Source organism: Taudactylus pleione, unplaced genomic scaffold (assembly GCF_031769625.1).
Source record: "Taudactylus pleione unplaced genomic scaffold, aTauple2 ptg000977l, whole genome shotgun sequence".
Taxonomy (NCBI): Eukaryota; Metazoa; Chordata; class Amphibia; order Anura; family Myobatrachidae; genus Taudactylus; species Taudactylus pleione.
This window is the reverse complement of record NW_028285378.1, coordinates 5,549,464-5,568,995: the sequence shown is the minus strand read 5'-3', so window position 1 is coordinate 5,568,995 and position 19,532 is coordinate 5,549,464. Positions and strand designations below refer to the sequence as shown.

The following is a 19,532-nucleotide window of genomic DNA, read 5'->3' as shown; positions in this document are numbered from 1 at the left end:
GGTTCTTCTTTAGTTCAAACACAGCTCTTACGTAGGAGGGGTATTCTACACGTTCCAGCAGCCTCCCCCCCTTTCCATAGTGCATGGTGATCCAAGGAATGCGCAGCCTCTACCTACACATTTTCAGCACGTGGTTGTGAAGTCCTTTACAGCACCTTGTTCTAGACCTAACCACTCCACTAGGGTTGTTGCTAGATCCAAGTTGGAGAAAGGACCTCTGACGTCACAACCATGTGACTGCTGCTGCAGCACAGCTGGACCGCTACCAGTGTTACTATCCGCTTAGGCACAGAGGGGGAATATAAACGTGCCCGAAGCATGGCGAGCGACCACTTTTGGTCGCCCATTCTGAACCTTGCCCCTCCCCCTTTTGCCGCAGGTCACGTGGTTGTGAGGTCAGAGGTCCTTTACAGCACCTCGTTCTAGACCTATCCACTCTGGTAGTGCCTCACAGTGCACTTCCGGTTTGATGATAGGTGCCCGAGTGGCCTTGATCTGCGGACCCTCTATGTAGGAGGTTTATTGAATGGGGATAGTGCTGCCTTTGATTACTTGTTTTCAGTTTATTTATATATAAAGCAGTTTGTATTAACTCATTTGTGGTGATGTGTTTTGATGAGTGTCACCGTGATGATGACGTCACTTTTAATGGCGTTTCACATGGTTGGTAGACAGGTGAGTGGCTGGGGTAATTATACAGTATATGTTTATGACACTGTGGTGATGTATGCAGTTTCCTGGATGTGCTATCTAGAAAAAGGTCTCTGAGCAGACCAAAACGTTGTTGCCCTATATTGACAAGCTGTGTTGAATAAAACTCTTCTTTTCTTAAAAAGCTCTGGTGAGTGCACTCTATTTATTTGATTATTTGCATGTTACTCTTGTTAGGAGTGACACTGAGGATAAGAACACTCCAGCAGATGTGAACGGAGGGCCTGATTCAGCAAGGATTGCTATTACATTTGTGTACGCAGATGGGCAATTATTGCGTACTGCGCATGCATATTTATTGCGTGAATGCTTCAATGCGATCACGGAAATCAAGCAGAGCAATTGCAGAGTAATTGACAGGCAGAGAGCGTTTGTGGGTGGCGACGGGGGGTTTCGGAGAAACGCTGGGGTGCTAGTGCATTTGAACGTCGTTACAGGGGTGTGTATAAATGAGCCCCTGCGACGGCATATGCAGCTAGAGTGCTCACTGCGTACAGCAAAGTTAGCAATTTATAAGTGAGGTCTGACCTGCCGGAATTGTGCGCTAGGCTCCGATGTACTTCTATGTTACAAATGTTTTGGATGGATTGCAAGGTATTACGGATGTGCGAGAGGAGAAGTGGGCGCCTGCATGTCATCCGTGCGAGTGAATTACGATTACAGTTATTAGCATACTTTCACAGCAGAACTGAATGCGTGATTGCAGCCGCGATCACATCAGCGATCCTTGCTGTATCAGGCCCTGAAATTGTGCGAGTGCTGGTATTTCTTTACTCTATATATATTTTCATATTTTGGCCTCTATTCACCACCACAATGGCTTTGAAATGAAACAAACAAGATGTGCTTTAACTGCAGACATTCAGATTTAATTTGAGGGTAATTACATCCAAATCGGGTGAACGGTGTAGGAATTACAACAGTTTCAATATGTGCCTCCCTCTTTTTAAGGGGCCAAAAGTAATGGGACTATCAACTCAAAAGCTATTTCATGGACAGGTGTGGTATATTTCCTCATTATTTCATTATCTATTAAGCAGGTAAAAGGTCTGGAGTTGATTCTAGGTGTGACATTTGCATTTGGAATCAGTTGCTGTCGACTCTCAATATGAGATCCAAAGAGCTGTCACTATCAGTGAAGCAAGCCATCATTAGGCTGAAAAATCAAAACAAACCCATCAGAGAGATATCAAAAATATTAGGTGTGGCCAAATCAACTGTTTGGAACATTCTTAAAAAGAAAGAACGCACCGGAGAGCTCAGCAACACCAAAAGACCCGGAAGACCACGGAAAACAACTGTGGTGGATGACAAAAGAATTATTTCCCTGGTGAAGAAAAACCCCTTCACAACAGTTGGCCAAATCCAGAACACTCTCCAGGAGGTAGATGTATATGTGTCAAAGTCAACAATCAAGAGAAGACTTCACAAGAGTGAATATAGAGGGTTCACCATAAGATGCAAACCATTGGTGAGCCACAAAAACAGGAAGACCAGATTTGAGTTTGCCAAACAACATCTAAAAAAGCCATTACAGTTCTGGAACAACATCCTATGGACAGAGGAGACAAAGATTAACTTGTACCAGAGTGATGGGAAGAGAAGAGAAGGAAAGGAACTGCTCATGATCCAAAACATACCACCTCATCAGTGAAGCATGGTGGTGGTAGTGTCTTGGCGTGGGCATGTATGGCTGCCAATGGAACTGATTCCCTTGTATTTATTGATGATGTGACTGCTGACAAAAGGAGCAGAATGAATTCTGAAGTGTTTCGGGCAATATTATATGCTCATATTCAGTCAAATGCTTCAGAACTCATTGGACGGCGCTTCACAGTGCAGATGGACAATTACCCGAAGCATACTGCAAAAGCAACCCAAGAGTTTTTTAAGGCTAAAAAGTGGAATGTAATGCAATGGCCAAGTCAATCCCCTGACCTGAATCCGATTGAGCATGCATTTCACTTGATGAAGACAAAACTGAAGGGGAAATGCCCCAAGAACAAGCAAGAACTGAAGACATTTGCAGTAGAGGCCTGGCAGAGCATCACCAGGGATGAAACCCAGCATCTGGTGATGTCTATGTGTTCCAAACTTCAGGCTGTAATTGCCTGCAAAGGATTTGCAACAAAGTATTAAAAAGTGAAAGTTAGATTTAGGATTGTTTAGATTAAAGTGGGAGGCATATATAGAAACCGTTGTAATTCCTACACCGTTCACCTGATTTGGATGTAATTACCCTCAAATTAAATCTGAAAGTCTGCAGTTAAAGCACATCTTGTTTGTTTCATTTCAAAGCCATTGTGGTGGTGAATAGTGGCCAAAATATGAAAATTCTGTCAATGTCCCAATATTTATGGACCTGACTGTATATATATATATATATATATATATATATATATATATATATACATATATCCAGCGTATCTTGTAACGATAGAAGCAGGCGGCACTCATCCGGACTTCTTTAAAACAAAAAAAAAAAAAGCAAATTTATTGTGCCATATAAGCCACGTTTCAAGGCCTGAACGGCCTTGTCATCATTCTTAACACCCTGATGACAAGGACGTTCAGGCCTTGAAACGTCGGCTTATATGGCACAATAAATTAGCATTTTTTTTTTTTTTGAAAGAAGTCCAGATGAGTGCCGCCTGCTTCTAGCTTTAGAAAATACGCTGGATATATTAACTTCATAGGAAGGCACCACGGCACTTACATTTCTCTATATCCGGAGTGCCCATCTACATGCAGTTCTATATATATATATATATATATATATATATACACACACACAAACACAGACATATGCTTGTCACCTGTAGTATAGAGCCCTCTCTGCACACAGATATAGATGCGGTGTCTAAGTTGAGAAACCAAAACCACCGCCTACTGTTCTGCTGCTACCCTAACACTTACCATCTTGGTCCTGACCAGATTCTCTATAGCAGTGACCAGTTCGGCAGCACTGGGGACCTCTGCTGAACTCTGACGAGCCACAAGTAAGGAAGGCTGGAAGCCATGAACGTGCAAAGGGAAACAGGAGCCAAAAGCGAGATGGCAGGAAGCGGTCACAGGGAAGTTATGGGAAAAGAAAGTGGGAAAACGTTAGTAGGAAGAGACTGTTAGAAACAACACACAGGACCTGAGACGAAATTCTTCCCCACAACATATAATGACAATTGACTGTCAGAGGAGCCCCAGCATGCTCTGCACTATAGTCCAACCCATGCAGTTATAAAGTACACAAATAACTTTACCTATAAGAAAAAAGAATAAATGCTTTAATTGCTTTAATGATAAGGTTACTGACATATTGTGTCAGGTCCATAGGGAGAGTAATGTACAGACAGAGGGCTATCAAGGGATCTAGGTGTCTGCAAGACATCAATTAATTGGTGGCACCAGAATTTACAGTAAACCAGAATTTATAGTAAATACATTTCCTTTAAGGAGAACTACTATCTGTGGCAATATTACACAGATGATGTGGAAACCACAAAATCCAATGCTTTACTACTTAGATTCACAGGTCCAGAGACTTTCAATTGAACACATTAAAAAATAAACTATTAAAATAGTGCTGCGAGAGTTAGTGATTTTTATTTAAAAAGATTCACTTTTTTTCAACTCGAAATTAATTATCAGCGCACTGTTAAAGTCTGTTGGGGGCCATCTTCCACTGGGTTCCATTCTTGTGCTGTGGCAAATGTGGTTTGAATCCAGATTCCTCAAAGGAGGACCCAAACAATTCCACAGGACAGATCAGAGCCTCCTTTGTGAAGGCTTAATTTCAATAGTGCAAAGAAGCAGGGTTCCAGTGGCAGATGGCCACCAACAAATTGAAAAAAAGTGGTAATGACTAAAAAAAAAAAAATTGATTGTATTTTTCATTTCCTTATCTTCTAGGAATAACTGAGCTAACATTAGAGCCTACTTGATTGAACTTGCTCCGACTGAATACATTTAGAGGTCATTTTCCAGCTCTCTTTTGCTTATAGAAAGTTTTATAGTAAATTTTTGACCTTGCACCTCTCATATTCATCTGGCATTTCCTTGGCTACACAGTGTGATCTAATTACAGGGGAGTAGCTGTTTCTAGATAATGTATTCATATTTGATGGGCTGGACTTGCTTAGTATAGAATAAAATACCTGGCAGTGTAATTTCTCTCCAGCTTACAAAATATGTTGCCTCTGGCATGTAGAAAAGATGATGCGAAAAATTACATCTTACAGAATGCAGGACGGACCACTTGTTAAGAAAGGTCGGCATATACTGTCTGAGAGGACTGGCACTTTACCAACCTTACTCATTACCTCAGTGACAAAGTATAAATTAATTTACTGTAGTGCTCTACTTCAAAAAGAAATGTTATAGGAAAATAGTTATGCCTGCACGAGTGATGACATTAACATACTATAAATTGTATAGGAGATACTATCTCAATAGTTCCCCAGCTGACACTATAGCGGGAGTAAAGTCATTTCATGGTGACCTTCAAAAAGCTGCCCCAGTGCAGCGAAACGCGTTGGTGGTACTTACCCTGGGATTTGGCACTCATCACTTTGGACTTCAGCACCCTGTCACCCTTTGGGGCACCGTTTGGATTTTGGGACTTTGTGCAATTTATCCAGAATCTGGTCACCACGTGGCTTCATCTGTTTGCGTCGGACGATCAATATGTATGAAGACCATCGCTAATTAAAGAACTCTTCACTATCGTGATTACAGGCTGGTAATATACCTACATTAAATACTGGACTCTGCCATCCCCTATATGACTTTATTTACGGTGCATGTCCATTTGTCATGCTGCATTACCCAGTGCCTACAGGGTTTAATAGCTATAATAGCCATTTTGGAAGGAGGTTCTCGCTCTTGTCAATTCCCTCTCTGGACTCTCGCTCTCGCACCCATTTCCAGATATAGATTTTTTTCTGAATAAAGTGTTCTCCCATATTTTAGCCGCAGCTAAATCTGTAATAGCTAAAAATTGGTAGTCCCGTGACCCACCTCTGCACTTAGGAATTATGTTTTGTATATTGCTAGCATGGAAAAGATACCTACTATTTATTTATTATTTATTTATTAACAGTTTCTTATATAGCGCAGCATATTCCATTGCGCTTTACATTTGGAACATTAATAGAACAAAATTGGGTAATAACAGACAGATACAGTGGCGTATCTATAATGGGTGCAGTGTGTGCGGGGCACATGGGCACCCTGCACCCACATTATTTTAAACTCATCTGTCCGTAGTCCCGCGTCGGGTGTCAGCACTGCTCAGAACACCGGAAAATGCCCACCGCGGACATCTTTCCGGTGTTCTGCGCATGCGCAGTAGACTCTGGGCACACTCTAGTGCCCAGAGTCCACTGATCAAATTACATGGTTGACAGTAACCATGTCAGTATTAATAATGTTGATACTACAATGTCGACATTGTCAGAACGTGCCTGTGGACACGTTGAACCATTATCATGTTGCTTGTAGACATGTTGAACCATGTCAACATTGTGGTGTCGACATTATGACTGTCGACATGGAAACTGTTAACCATGTAACTGGATTCCTGGTATGGTGAAGTATTTTGAAAGAAAATTGATGCACAAACTCACGGAGGCCAATCACATTCCTGCTTTGATTTCCTAAACTGCATTACATAAAACACTTAAGGTTAGATTTCAGTGCCCCAGTTTCCATGAAAGTCCCACGTTACACATGAATATATCGCCCTTTTATTAATCCAGATCTTCTCATGTGAAGAGATTATGCAGCCCAATAATATTACATCTGTCTAGGAAACATTTTAAGTACCTTGTCTTCTGGCACTGGTTCATTGTCAAAGATCTTCATTGGTGGAGGAAGAGGAGTGTGGGAATCGTCATCAGCCTCTTCGTCCCATCCTTTCTTGCCCTTCTGAAATGAAAAATGCATATTGACAGGAGGCAAAGAGATAAAAGCAGATGCCTGGTGTTAAACTAATGAGAGAAGTTTTAAAGGGTATGCACCCAAAATGTATAGCTACAAATGTGTATTTACATATCTTTGCTGCAGTCACGCCAAAGAGCCACTCTTTGCGCGCCTGGTCCCGTGAGACTTTGCTAACACCAGGCCGAAAATGTGATGCGTCCAGGACGCACCAGCAGACTGTGCTGATTAACACTTGTATTATATCTGAGTGCGACTGAGTCTCTGACTCTGTTACCATGTAGCGGCTGCAGCTTTTTTCATTCCAAGTTCCGCTCTGCTTCATATATATATATATATATATATATATATAGAGAGAGAGAGAGAGAGAGAGAGAGAGAGAGAGAGAGAGAGAGAGAGAGAGAGAGACTGAGGTGCACACAAATATTCAAGTGTCAAATATCAAATTAATCAGCGTGCGTTCTGGTACCATCACATTGCGACTTAGATGCAGTTTCAGAAAAAAAATACGCCAGACGCTAGCAAAGCTGCACGGGACCTGGTGGCTCACTTATGCCAGGCAAGTTGCGCTGCAATGAGGTGAATGAGGGCACATCTGTATTTAGCAATGAACATGCTGCAAAGTATTCTGTCAGTTTACAATGTGATCACTCATTCATAGTAAAAGCAGTATCTGTCAGATATGACAGGGTAACCGCTGAACAGGAGCCAGGATACTGCAGTGGGCACACTAAATAATAAAATATAAAACTACTGGAAAACACATTTAAATGGTCTAGTTTCAGATTTTTTTAATTAGTATTTATTGCACTAAGGGGTCAATCCAATTAGGTAGGAATTGAGAGTTTGTTTCTTGAACATCGCAAACTTTGCATGAATCCGCATTCCTGAGAATTCGCCAATCCAATTAAAAATGCCTATTCGTGGTTCTCACAGCGGAGGTTTGGGAATTGACTACCAAATGTGATGTGAGAGAAGTGCATGAACCCGCCAAAATTGATAATTTTGTTAGCAGGACAGTATAGAAGGCTGTTTGTGGGCATTAGGAAGGTACTGTAGGTTTTTAAATGTGTCAAATGTCTCTTTTGTGCTTTTTAAAAAAAAATGCAAAAAAACTAAAAATGATAAAAAGCAAACTTTTTAAGTTTAATCTCAAACTAATTAAACGTAAAATGCAAAAAAAAACCTGTAGGAAAAAAGGTGATTTTAGAGAACTTTGAGGGCACCGTGAAAAATTATAAAAAAAAGTATATAAAAACTAAAAAAATATATATATATTTCTCAATTTAAAAAAAAAATATTGTAATTAAATTTGGAGTGCCTAAACTAACAAAAAAATAGATTTTGGAGTAATTTGAGGACAATTTTTTTTTTTTACCCCAAAAAATGACACGAAATTATTGGATTAATTAAGCTAACTGGAAACTTCCAATAGCGTAATTAGTCATTAGGGGGGTGTCCAAGGGGTTCAGCACAGTGTCCCGACATTTTAACGTTAAATTAAATTTTTCTTTTCATCTCTTGCCCTCAGGGAGTTGCGAATGGAAAAATGCAAATTCAGTCTGACTGGTTCAGTATGAGTTGCTAATTGGATTGCTAAATTAATTTACTATGCGAATCCGAAGAGAAAATAGCAACTCGCTCCTCGCAATTTGCACCTAACTGGATGGACCCCTTAGAGTGCAAAAAAAAAAAATAAACAAAATAAATTGCTAGACACAATGTTATTTGAGCTCAGTCTTGAGAGATATTAATAAAAATTATTTGCTGCACCACAAGGTAATACTGGATTATCAACTATGTAACTAACCAGAAAGGAGAGGTATATATTACTTCTCCACTAGGGGCGCCAATTCATTGTAAAAGTATATATATCTACCACGATTTTGATTGTGCATTACAATGATATTGATCGATGCACTACAAAGCTATAAGCATATGTGCAGGACTGCAATTAATTAAAATCACTGGGCTGGGTCATGGCCCCAGGATACATATAAGACTGATTGCAGTGTTGAACTCAAAAAAGATCATCAATGTATATATGGTCAATTGTATTGTGATTGTATTTTAATAAATAGTTTTTGTGAATCAATGTTATCATGACCTTTTATGAATATTGTGGTTTATAAAATATACAGTATATGCTTTTACAATTAATTTACACTCTTAGTGGTGAAGTAATATATACCTCTCCTTTCTAGTAATACCCCTTTCACACCGGCATCAAGTAACCCGGGTTATTGCACATGAACGCGCAGCAAGCCGGGTTACTGTGCAGTGTGAAAGGGCCCAGTTGAAATATATCTCGGGACCCGGGATATTCAACCTGGGTAACAAGCAGGGTTGAACAAGAGTTCAACACGGCTCGTGGTGCGGTGTGAACGGGTAAACCAGGTCAAGGCGACTCGGGTCCTGTTCACTGCATAGGTCCCGGGTGCGACTAGCCATTTGCGATCTGAAAGGGTTATTGTGCCTGATTCAGACCCGCTGGCTAGCAAGCGTCGTTGCAGACGATGTTTGCTAATGTGCGCATGCGTGTAGTTTGCAGTGCGCATGCGCAAACTAGTACGAGCGATCAGATTTTGCTTGCTCGCCCTGCAAATACAGCCCAGTGGCATGAGTGACATGAAAGGCCGTTTGTGGGTGGTAACAGGGGCAGGGCAGTAGTAACGGGGGAGTGGCGTTGCGGATGCAGGCGTGCCAGAGTTTTTCAACGCCATATCAGAGGCGTGCATAATTAACAGGCAGCGTCATAGTACACGTCACCTGGTTGATTTTTACACTGAACTGCTCGCAGTGCTTGCGGTAGGGTACAGTCAACCACAAGCGCTGCGGTCAGATCCGATGGACCCCGATGTACCGATGGTTGTATATACTTCCTGGAGATGACGTATGCAAGTGGGCGGCTAAAGACAGGCTGGTGGGCGTCTGACAACACAAAGTGATCGCTCGCCAATACATAGTGGGCGTGCTTATGCCTTGCCTAGCGAGCGGCTGCCTTGATGTCACTTTGCAAAATTTACATACGCAGGGACCGAGCGGCCGCATCTAGTGAGCAGGTCTGAATCAGGTCCATTGTGCGAAAGTAAAAAAAATAAAAATCAAATTTTATCCTATGATAGAGCATAGAAAAAAAAGTGTACCAATGTTTGATGGTTGTTCTGCCTTCTGCCCTACTGTTGTTCCTGAACACTGGAAAAGCAGATAGTTTCTCCTTAATAATACGGTTTTGCAAATACAGATGTGCCCTCTTGCATCTTTGCCGCTTGAGTGGCAAATCGCGGCACTCATGGCACGAGTTGCGCACCCGCAAACGGGTACGCACACTGCGTTCACACCCGTGACTCCATAGGATTGCATAGCGAGAAAGCAGCGCGTGGCGCACGTGGCTGCTGCTAATCGCATGGCGCTATGCGTGTGCACATTTGTAGCGCGATCTCCAAATATGCAAGAGGACACATCTGTACATTTGTGATCACTAAACTTTCTCACAAATATATTCATGCAGATGTTAAATCGGTGACATGTAAATTGTCAGCAGTAATGTTGCCAACTTCTGTTCTATTAAAAAAATCACAGTCGCTAATGTCAGGGGCATGCCAAAATTTAATCTGTCCCACCTCATCCGCACTGTCACCCTGAGGGGTGGTGTCATCATTAGCTCTGGGGGAACCAAGATTACGGCCCTCTCTCTTCTTCTGCTTCTTGATGTTGCTCTCAGCCTTTCCGCTGTTTAGACGCCTTACAGGACTTGTAAGCCACTTCTTCAACGTGTTCGTGGAGCGTTTGGGCCCCGGGGAGCTCTGGATGGAATTCAGGGATGACTGTGGCTGCAGGTTGGTCACTGAATCCGTCTTTCCACCGTTTTCTCCCGTTGAGACAGAAAATGCATCTAAAACAAAAAAATGGGCTATCAGCACATTTACATAGGTAACGGTACAATGTAATTCTGAAGCTCCTCATCACATATGGCTGAAGATGTATTATAACTATTCCAAAGGAACTGTGATGTAGCGGTTTCCTTTTATGTTATACAAAATTAATTTCCCTTTTCCTGAATTCATTTATCTGTGCATGGTAGATGATATTCCACAACACAATACATATCATTAACAAATTAATTTTTGCTCTAGGAATATTTATTCATCCTGCCATTTTACTTATTTCTGACCTCTATAGGTGTGTTTAATAAGAGTCTGCTCATGCGCAGAGCAATTCCCATTCCAGTGACAATAATGAGGCCCCATATCAGTTGTAGTAAGCAGGCACCTGCCTAGGCTGCTCAAACAAAACATTCAGACTTGTGCTTGTTAATGCTCATTACTGGGGACCTTCAGCTGTCTGTACCACATGTAAACAAGCACCTGATAAGCTTGCTGACTGTTTGGCTGAGGAGGTCACCATTCTTGTAGAGGCAGCGAATGAGGTCATCACAGCACCAGATCAATGATTTTAAACTACTGCCTATTATTAACCCTTACTGGGCTCCACTCTGCGAAGGACATTCATTGGGTCTTATTAACAGATGTAGGTAGCTCATGAAATACTACACTGTAAGGGGGTCAAACATTTATTACCGACCAACTATCATACCTGTGACCCAGTAATCTACAATGTAACAGCCACAGACAGAATAGTGCAGATACAGTATCCCGTATTGAAAATGAACAATTATAGATCTGAGCGTACTGATAACTAATAAGACTATTACTACTAATCCAATCTAGCACATTAATTTAAAAAAGTAACAGTTCAGCACATTGATAACTAATAATAATAATGCAGCCAGTGCATTGATAAACAGTAATAATTCAATACAGTTCACTGAAAAACAATAATAATACAGCCCAGTGCACAGATAATTATTAATAAAAATAATATAGTCAAACACATTGACAATACTATTTATACAGTTTAGGACAGTGTTGGCTTACCTTGACACTCCAGCTGTTATGGAACTATATAACCCAGCATGCACTGCTACAGTTTTGCTATTAGGGCATGCTAAAACTGTGGCAGGGCATGCTGGGATATATAGTTCCACAACAGCTGGAGTGTCAAGGTTAGCCAACACTGGTTTAGGACATTAAGAATTATTAAGTCTAGCAAAATATTTATTATTGTTTGTATTGCACTAAAATATTACACAGCAATGTACAGAGAATATGTACACAAATAACAACAATGTGGTTCTGATAAGTGCGCACTCCTTCAGTGGTGTCACGGGTGATTGAGGACTTGGACCCGGAGTGGAACCAGGAGAGGGTTTGAGTGCAGACTTCTGGTACTGGAAGAACGCAGGCTTGAGAGGGGTGTTGCACATGAGTGGCCCGCTGGCTGAAGGTGGCTAGACGAAAGTGTACCCAATGAAGCACGTTGGGTGGACAACAGGTAACTGGATGACCTGAGGGAATACAGACAGTCAGGATATTGGCAGAAATCCCGCTGGGGGTGGTAGCCCGGAGTAGCGCTGCCGGCACACAGAGGTTGAGTGAGGATAGCTGGAACCTGGGTAAACGAGGGTAAACAGACTTGGAGTAGGTAACAGCAAGGGAGCACAGAGAACCAGCACCTAGCTACGCTGGGAATACTGTTGAACTGGTAAAGAAAGGACCACAGATCAGCACTTAAATATCCAGAGGAAGTGCATCAAGGTTGCTAGGACTCCCGAAATGCTCTGACTGGATTGGTAAGATGTGTCAAATGATGCAGTCTATAATGCCAGCGTCCATGTGGCGCTGCAGCGCTACCAAACATGACCCATACCCACAACTGACATCCAGGACACTGTGCCTCCGGGACGCCGCGGTATGCAGCGCAGATCTCCAGATGCACGCGCCCCCGCCAGAGCATCCGGACAGGTTAGGTTCGCTGACCCCGGCCAAACGCAGCCCTGGTCGTGACAGTACCCCCTCCTGTATGGGTGACCTCCGGGCATCTCTTGGGTTATTCTGGATTTTCAGAATTAAATTTGTTAATTAGGCGGGATGCATTGACATCTCCTTCTTTCATCCAACATCTTTCTTCCGGACCATACCCCTTCCAGTCCAACAGGTACTACAGTTGACCATAGCGGAATCGGGAATCCAGGATCTGCTTTATCTCAAACTCTACCCCTCTCTCAGTATGGACCTTAGGAGATGGATGCAGGACTTGAAGGAATCGTTGAGAATTAGTGGTTTGAGTAGAGAGACGTGGAAGGAGTTTGGAATTTTGAGATATGTGGGTAGTCGTAGCCTATAAGCTACAGGATTGATCACCACTATGATGGTGAATGGACCAATGAAGCGAGGGGCAAACTTCATAGAAGGAACCCGGAGTCATAAATTACGGGTGGAAAGCCATACCTGATTCCCTGCTTTCATGCTGAGAGCGAACCTTCTCTTTCTGTCAGCCCATAACTTGTAACGATGGGAGGTTTTCAGCAGAGAGGAACGAATCTGGGACCAGGTTCGAGAGAAATTCTGTAAAGAGGTTGTCACAGCTGGAACATCGAAGACTGGTAGACTTTTGAACTCAGGAACCCTGGGATGATGGCCATACACCGCGAGGAATGGGGTTTATCCAGCAGAGGAATGATATGAGCTATTTTGCGCAAATTCTGCCCAGGGTAAGGAATCCGCCCAATTGTCTTGGGTTGAAGACATAAAAATCCTCAAGAACGTCTCTAGGCCCTGGCCTCCCCGGTCACAAACAGTCTCAGTTGGTAGCCCGTGTAGACGGAATATATGAGTAATGAAAAGCTGGGCCAGTTCAAGATCGGAAGGCAATTTTATGCATTTTTGAAAAACGATCAATAACCACCTACATGGCAGTATACCCATTTGAGACAGGCAGGTCAGTTACAAAATCCATGGATAAGCGGGACCATGGGCGAGTCGAAATGGATAGGGGTCTAAGTTCTCCTGCGGGTGCTTGCAGTGAGATTTTATGCTGAGCAGGAGGAGATGAACTCTGAAACTTCGGTTCTCGTGGCAGGCCACCATTATGATCGCTGGAGGAATTCCAAGGTTTTGCGGATACCAGGGTGTCCATAAAAACGAGACATATGAGCCCAGGTTAAAAGCAGTTTTCTTAGGTCTGGGACCTCGACAATTTTCCCTGTAGGTGGTTGAATATTGGTAGTAGCAAACACCTTGGACTCTAGGACAGGAGTCTCCCCAAGATCTTTTATAGTGTTCTCGAACGAGAAGGATTGTGATAGGGCATCTGCTTTTAGGTTTCAGCCCCTGGTCGGAAGGTCAAGGTGAAATCAAAGCGGGAGAAGAAAATTGCCCATCGTGCTAAACGAGGACTGATACAGTGGATGTTCTTCAGAAAGAGCAAATTCCTATGATCTGTGTAACCAGTGACGGGGTGTTTTGCGCCTTCAAGCAGATATCACCATTCCTCAAAGGCAAGCTTGACTGCTAATAATTCTTGCTCCCCAATAGGGTAATTTCTTGGAAAAGTACCCACAAGGATGGACACGGTTATCCTCAAATTACTGAGAAAGAACTGCTCCCACTGCCTCGGAAGAAACATCCACCTCCAACAGAAATGGACTTTCAACATCAGGTTGTCTCAGTATGGGAGCGATGAGGAATGCTTGTTTTAACAACTGAAAGACCGTCTCGGCTTCAGGAGGCCTTCGTGAGGAAATTGCTCCCTTTAGGGTCAAAGCAGATATCGGTGCCACTAAGGTGGAGAAGCCCTTAATGAATCATCTATAGCAATTGGCGAATCCCAGGAATCTCTGAAAAGATTTTAGAGAACCAGGATGGGATCAGTTGAGAATGGCATTTACCTTCTGTGGATCCATCTCCAACCCGGAACCTGAAATGATATACCCTAAAAAGGAGATGGAAGGCACCTCAAACACGCATTTCTCGAGCTTGCAGTACAGATGGTTTTTCCTTAGGCGGGATAAGACTTCCTTCACATGTACCCGATGCTTCTCAAGTGAATTAGAACATCGTCGAGATATACTACAACTGATGAATATAGCAAGTCTCTGAAGATCTCATTAACGAATCCCTGGAAGACCGCGGGAGCATTGCATAGACCAAAAGTCATCACCAGATATTCAAAATGTCCATCCCGGGTGTTAAATGCAGTCTTCCATTCGTCTCCTGGTCGTATAATAATGAGATTGTATGCCCCTCTCAAGTCCAATTTCGTGAAAACTGTAGCCCCCTTGACCCTGTCAAACAATTTGGTAATAAGAGGCAAGAGGTAACGATTCTTCAATGTGATGTCATTCAGCCCGTGATAGTCATTACAGGGTCAGAGGCCTCCATCCTTTTTAGACACAAAAGAATCCTGCAATGGCTGGAGAGGTGGAAGGTCTGATAAAGCCCTTTTGCAAGCTCTCTTGAATATATTCAGACATAGCCTTGGTTTCAGGCAGGGACAGAGGGTACGTGCGACCTTGAGGAGGATTCTTGCCCGGTATCAGCTCGATAGGACAATCCCAGTCCCGGTGTGACAGTAGGGAGTTTGCTCCAGTGTTACAGAAGACATCACAAAAAGGAGCATACTGACAAGGAATTTGTGAATTCTCAGATAATTGTATTTTCCTCACTGCTTTGATACAGGGTAAACAGGACACATGAAAAGTCTCTCCCCAGGACAAGATTTGCAGAGAGTTCCAATCAATTTTAGTATTATGTCTACACAACCAGGGGTATCCCAATATAATCCCATGTGAAGCCTTGGGGATAACTAAAAATTGTATAAGCTCAGTATGAAGAGCCCCCACCGGGACTCGTACAGGTTGGGTTAGAGATGTCACAGTTCCATTAAGGATTCGGCTGCCATCAACTGCCAACAAGGCGATGTTATGGTCGAGTGTCGTGACTGTTATCTGGAATTCTTGGACGAGTTCGGAGGTAATGAAATTCTCTGCTGCCCCTGAATCAAGGAGAGAAACCACAGCTTTAGAATCCTGTACAAATTCCAGAGAGAGAGGCAAGGTTTATTCTTTTTTTAGAGATGAGCGGTTCGGATTCTGTGGAATCCGAACCGCTCCGAACATTGGGGATCCGAGTCCACCCGAACCTTGTTCGGGTGTTCACCGCCTGACTCGGATCCCCGTTCGGGGCCGAACGGCAGCCTCCTGATGTCGGATTCTCACTAGAGAATCCGACATCAGGTCTCCTCGCGTGTAGGGCAGAGCGCAGTGCGCTCTGCCCTACACAGACACACAGCCGCCAGCGGCAGCTGTGTGTTTGTCACAGCAGCCAATGAGAATCACACAGACTCTCATTGGCTGCTGTACGGAGGGAGCCGGCTGGAGCTCACACATGAGCTCCGTCTTCCGGCTCCCTCCGCAGCGTGTGACAGCAGAGCAGACGGCGCGGGAGCGGGGAATCAGGTAAGTTTTATTATTTTTTTTTTTTACTTGTCAAAGATCCGGGGGCGCTACTGGGGGGGGCTATACTACTGGGGGGGTCTGCTACTGGGGGGGCTATACTACTGGGGGGGTCTGCTACTGGGGGTCCATACTATTGAGGGGCCTGCTACTGTGGGGGGGCTATACTACTGGGGGGGTCTGCTACTGGGGGGGGTCTGCTACTGGGCGCTGGGCGTCCATACTACTGAGGGGCCTGCTACTGGGGGGGGGCTATACTACTGGGGGGGGTTTGCTACTGGGGGGTCTGCTACTGAGGGGGCCATACTACTGAGGGGCCTGCTACTGGGGGGGCCATACTACTGGGGGGGCTTACTACTACTGGGGGGGGCTTACTACTGGGGGGGCTTACTACTACTGGGGGGGCCATACTACAGGGGGGGCCATACTACAGGGGGGGCTACTACTGGGGCAGTCTACTACTGTGGGGGGCCTGCTACTGGGGGCAGCCTACTACTGGGGGGGCATACTACTGGGGGGGCCATACTACTGGGGGGCCATACTACTGGGGGGGGCTGCTAATGGGGGGCATACTACTGGGGGGCATACTACTGGGTGGCATGCTAATGGGGGGCATACTACTGGGGGGGCCTGCTAATGGGGGGCATTCTACTGGGGGGCATTCTACTGGGGGCACTGCATAGGGGACCCTACTACTTAGGGGACTGCATAGGGGGCACCACTGCTGGGGGCATTGTGTAAAGAACACCGCTACTGTGGGCATTGTGTAAAAGGGTCACTACTGTGGGCATTGTGTAAAAGGGTCACTACTGTGGGCATTGTGCAAAAGGGGCACTACTGTGTGTCGTAACATAAATAAGAGACACTACTTTATGGTGTAATGTGAATCAGGCCCTACGTGCGGTGTAATGTGAATAAGATTGTGCACTGTGACTCCTTGGGCCATAGCCCACTATGTAAACAAGTACTGTGACTCTGCTGGCCGTACCCCACTGGGTGGGTGCACTACTTTTCATTTCTGCCACTGCTGTGTGGCAATGTGTCATAGATGTGCTTTATACTGTGGTGTCTGTGTCGTTGTGCCGCTGCTCTATCGCTTAGGAACCAGTCAGCTCACTGCAACCTTTGGCCAATAATGTTGAAAACAATATTATGAGCTGTTATATGGTCTAAATTGACTGGAAATTAATGTTATTGAGGGTAATAATACTCTAGGAAGAAAAAAAAGACCAATTTATGTGATTTTAGCTTTTTTTGTCAATTTTTGTAAAAAAATCCAAATCCAAATCCAAAGCCAGTCACCGCAGTTTGGCAAATCCAAATCCAAAGCCGGACGACGAATTAGAACCAAATCCAAATCCGGCAAAAATGGTCCGGCGCACATCCCTATTCTTTTTTGGACGGAGACAGTGACATATCTCCTAACCTGGTGTCTCCAATGCCAGTTAGGAGCGGGAGTTTCCTGGACGGTGAGGGCAGGAAGCCACCAGATGACCATTCCCACCGCAATACATACATAATTTTTCGCAGCGACATCTTTGCCGCTCTTCAGTGGATAGGTGGGTCCTATTAATATGCATAGGCTCGTCACTCATTGGCTCAGGCGTGGGAGTACTAGGGAGATAGGCAAGGTGAAACCGGTAGCGATCTCCCTTGGATTTCTCAACTTGGTGTTCTCTGTATTTTAGGTCCACTTTATTGCAGAGTGAAATAACCTTGTTCAAAGAAGTCTTTTGTGGCGAGATCATCCTTTAGATGGTCCAAGAGGCCACTCCAGAAGGCTGTGATAAAAGCTTCCATTTCAACTCGGAGGCCAGCGTCTGGAACTGGACGACATACGGGACGATTGCCTAGATGGAGTCGCATAATCTCAGCAGAAGCTGAAATTGTTCTCCCTGGCTCATCGAAGATCCTCCTAAAGGAGGCCAGAAATTTGGAATAGTTATCCAGTAATGGAACGGATCTTTCCCAAAGTGGTGACACACAATCCAGAGTGGACCTGGATAGGAGGGACATAATGTAAGCCACCTTGGATTTGGTGGAAGGAAAGTTCACTGGTTGGAGGGTAAAGTGTACATCACACTGATTGAGGATACCTCTGTACAGTTTCGGATTTCCATCAAATTTATTGGGTGTCGGAAGATGCAGATGGGATGGCATGGCTGGAGTGGGGATGACCGGAGAGACATGCTGATTAGTAGCGGTTGGCATTTACAGTGACCAGCGAAGCCTGCAGAATATCCTGACAGAGTGACATTTCCTGTAGAAACTGGACCATTTGTCGCTGCGAGGCTTCCAGTCCCTCCAGGCGGCTGGCAATGCCTTTGAGAAGATCTGTTCTGGGATCCTGTCCACTGGCCGAGTCCATTTGGCCAGTGCAAACTGTCACGGATGATTGAGAACTTGGACCCGGAGTGGAACCAGGAGAGGGTTTGAGGGCAGACTTCTGGTACTGGAAGGACGCAGGCTTGAGAGGGGTGTTACTCATAAGTGGCCCGCTGGCAGAAGGTGGCTAGACGGAAATGTACCCAATAAAGCATGTGGGGAACGGACAACAGGAAATTGCATATTGGCAAAAATGGATATTGGCAGAAATCCCTCTGTGGGTGGTACACACAAAGGTCGAGTGAGGATAGCTGGAACCTGGAGCAAGCAGTCGAGGGTAAACAGACTTGGAGTAGGTAACAGCAAGGGAGCACAGAGAACCAGCACCCAGCTACGCTGGGAATAATGTTGCACTGGCAAAGAAAGGACCGCAGATCAGCCCTTAAATATCCAAAGGAAGTGCATCAAGGTTGCTAGGACCCCCTGAAATGCTCTGACTGGATTGGTAAGATGTGTCACCTGATGCAATCCAAGATGGCGGTGCCCATGTCATGTTGCAGCGCTACCAAACATGACCCATACCCACAACTGGCATCCATGGCAATGCCAGGGACACACTAGACGATATCGTCTAGTGTGTACGCTCCTTTAGGCTAGTTTCACACTCAACAGTTTTGTCCGAAGAAAAACAAACTTTTTTTCCGGATGACTTTCTTTCACATGCAACGGATTGTATTCGGATGAAACAAGCATTGACTACAAGGCCACTGGTAGTCTGAAATGTGTTTGTGTGAAAGTATGCATAAACTTTCTGGAGACGGCACGGCAGCTGTCCTAGTCAGTGGTTATCACGGCTGTAACACGCCGATTGTGTTACTTGTGTATTTGTAGCTTCCACTGACATTAAACAACGGAAAATATATCTCCGCTTTTTTGCCAGACGGACATATCCGTTGTGTGTGAAGTAGCCCTAAGTATATATTTTGTCCTCTCTTAAGCCTTCTTTTACCAGTTCCCTCCCTCTTTAGCTGTAGGTGGACCTAACATTATCTACCAGAGGTAAAGAGATTTCAGAGTCTCTGCTTATCTCTACAATACTAACATAATACTCCATGGACTAGATTCAAATAATACAAATCTCATCTGCAGAGGGCTAAATGAAATCACTTGTACGGATTCCTTTAATGTTTAATACAGCAGAGATTTC

At 44.2% G+C, this 19,532-nt stretch overlaps 1 protein-coding gene across 3 annotated transcripts in view; it reads right to left on the bottom strand.

Annotated features, from left to right (window-relative positions):
* KALRN (kalirin RhoGEF kinase) overlaps positions 1-19,532 on the bottom strand; it is a 1,228,991-nt gene that overhangs the window by 272,734 nt on the left and 936,725 nt on the right. For 2 of the 3 annotated variants that reach the window (XM_088460751.1, XM_088460749.1), the window contains exons 35-37: positions 10,269-10,540; positions 6,532-6,633; positions 3,628-3,720 (exon numbers count right to left, since the gene is read on the bottom strand). In XM_088460751.1, coding sequence (XP_088316877.1) covers positions 3,628-3,720; positions 6,532-6,633; positions 10,269-10,540 — 467 coding nt within the window. The remainder of the gene's footprint in view (positions 1-3,627; positions 3,721-6,531; positions 6,634-10,268; positions 10,541-19,532) is intronic. The other variant, XM_088460750.1, reaches the window with a different exon arrangement.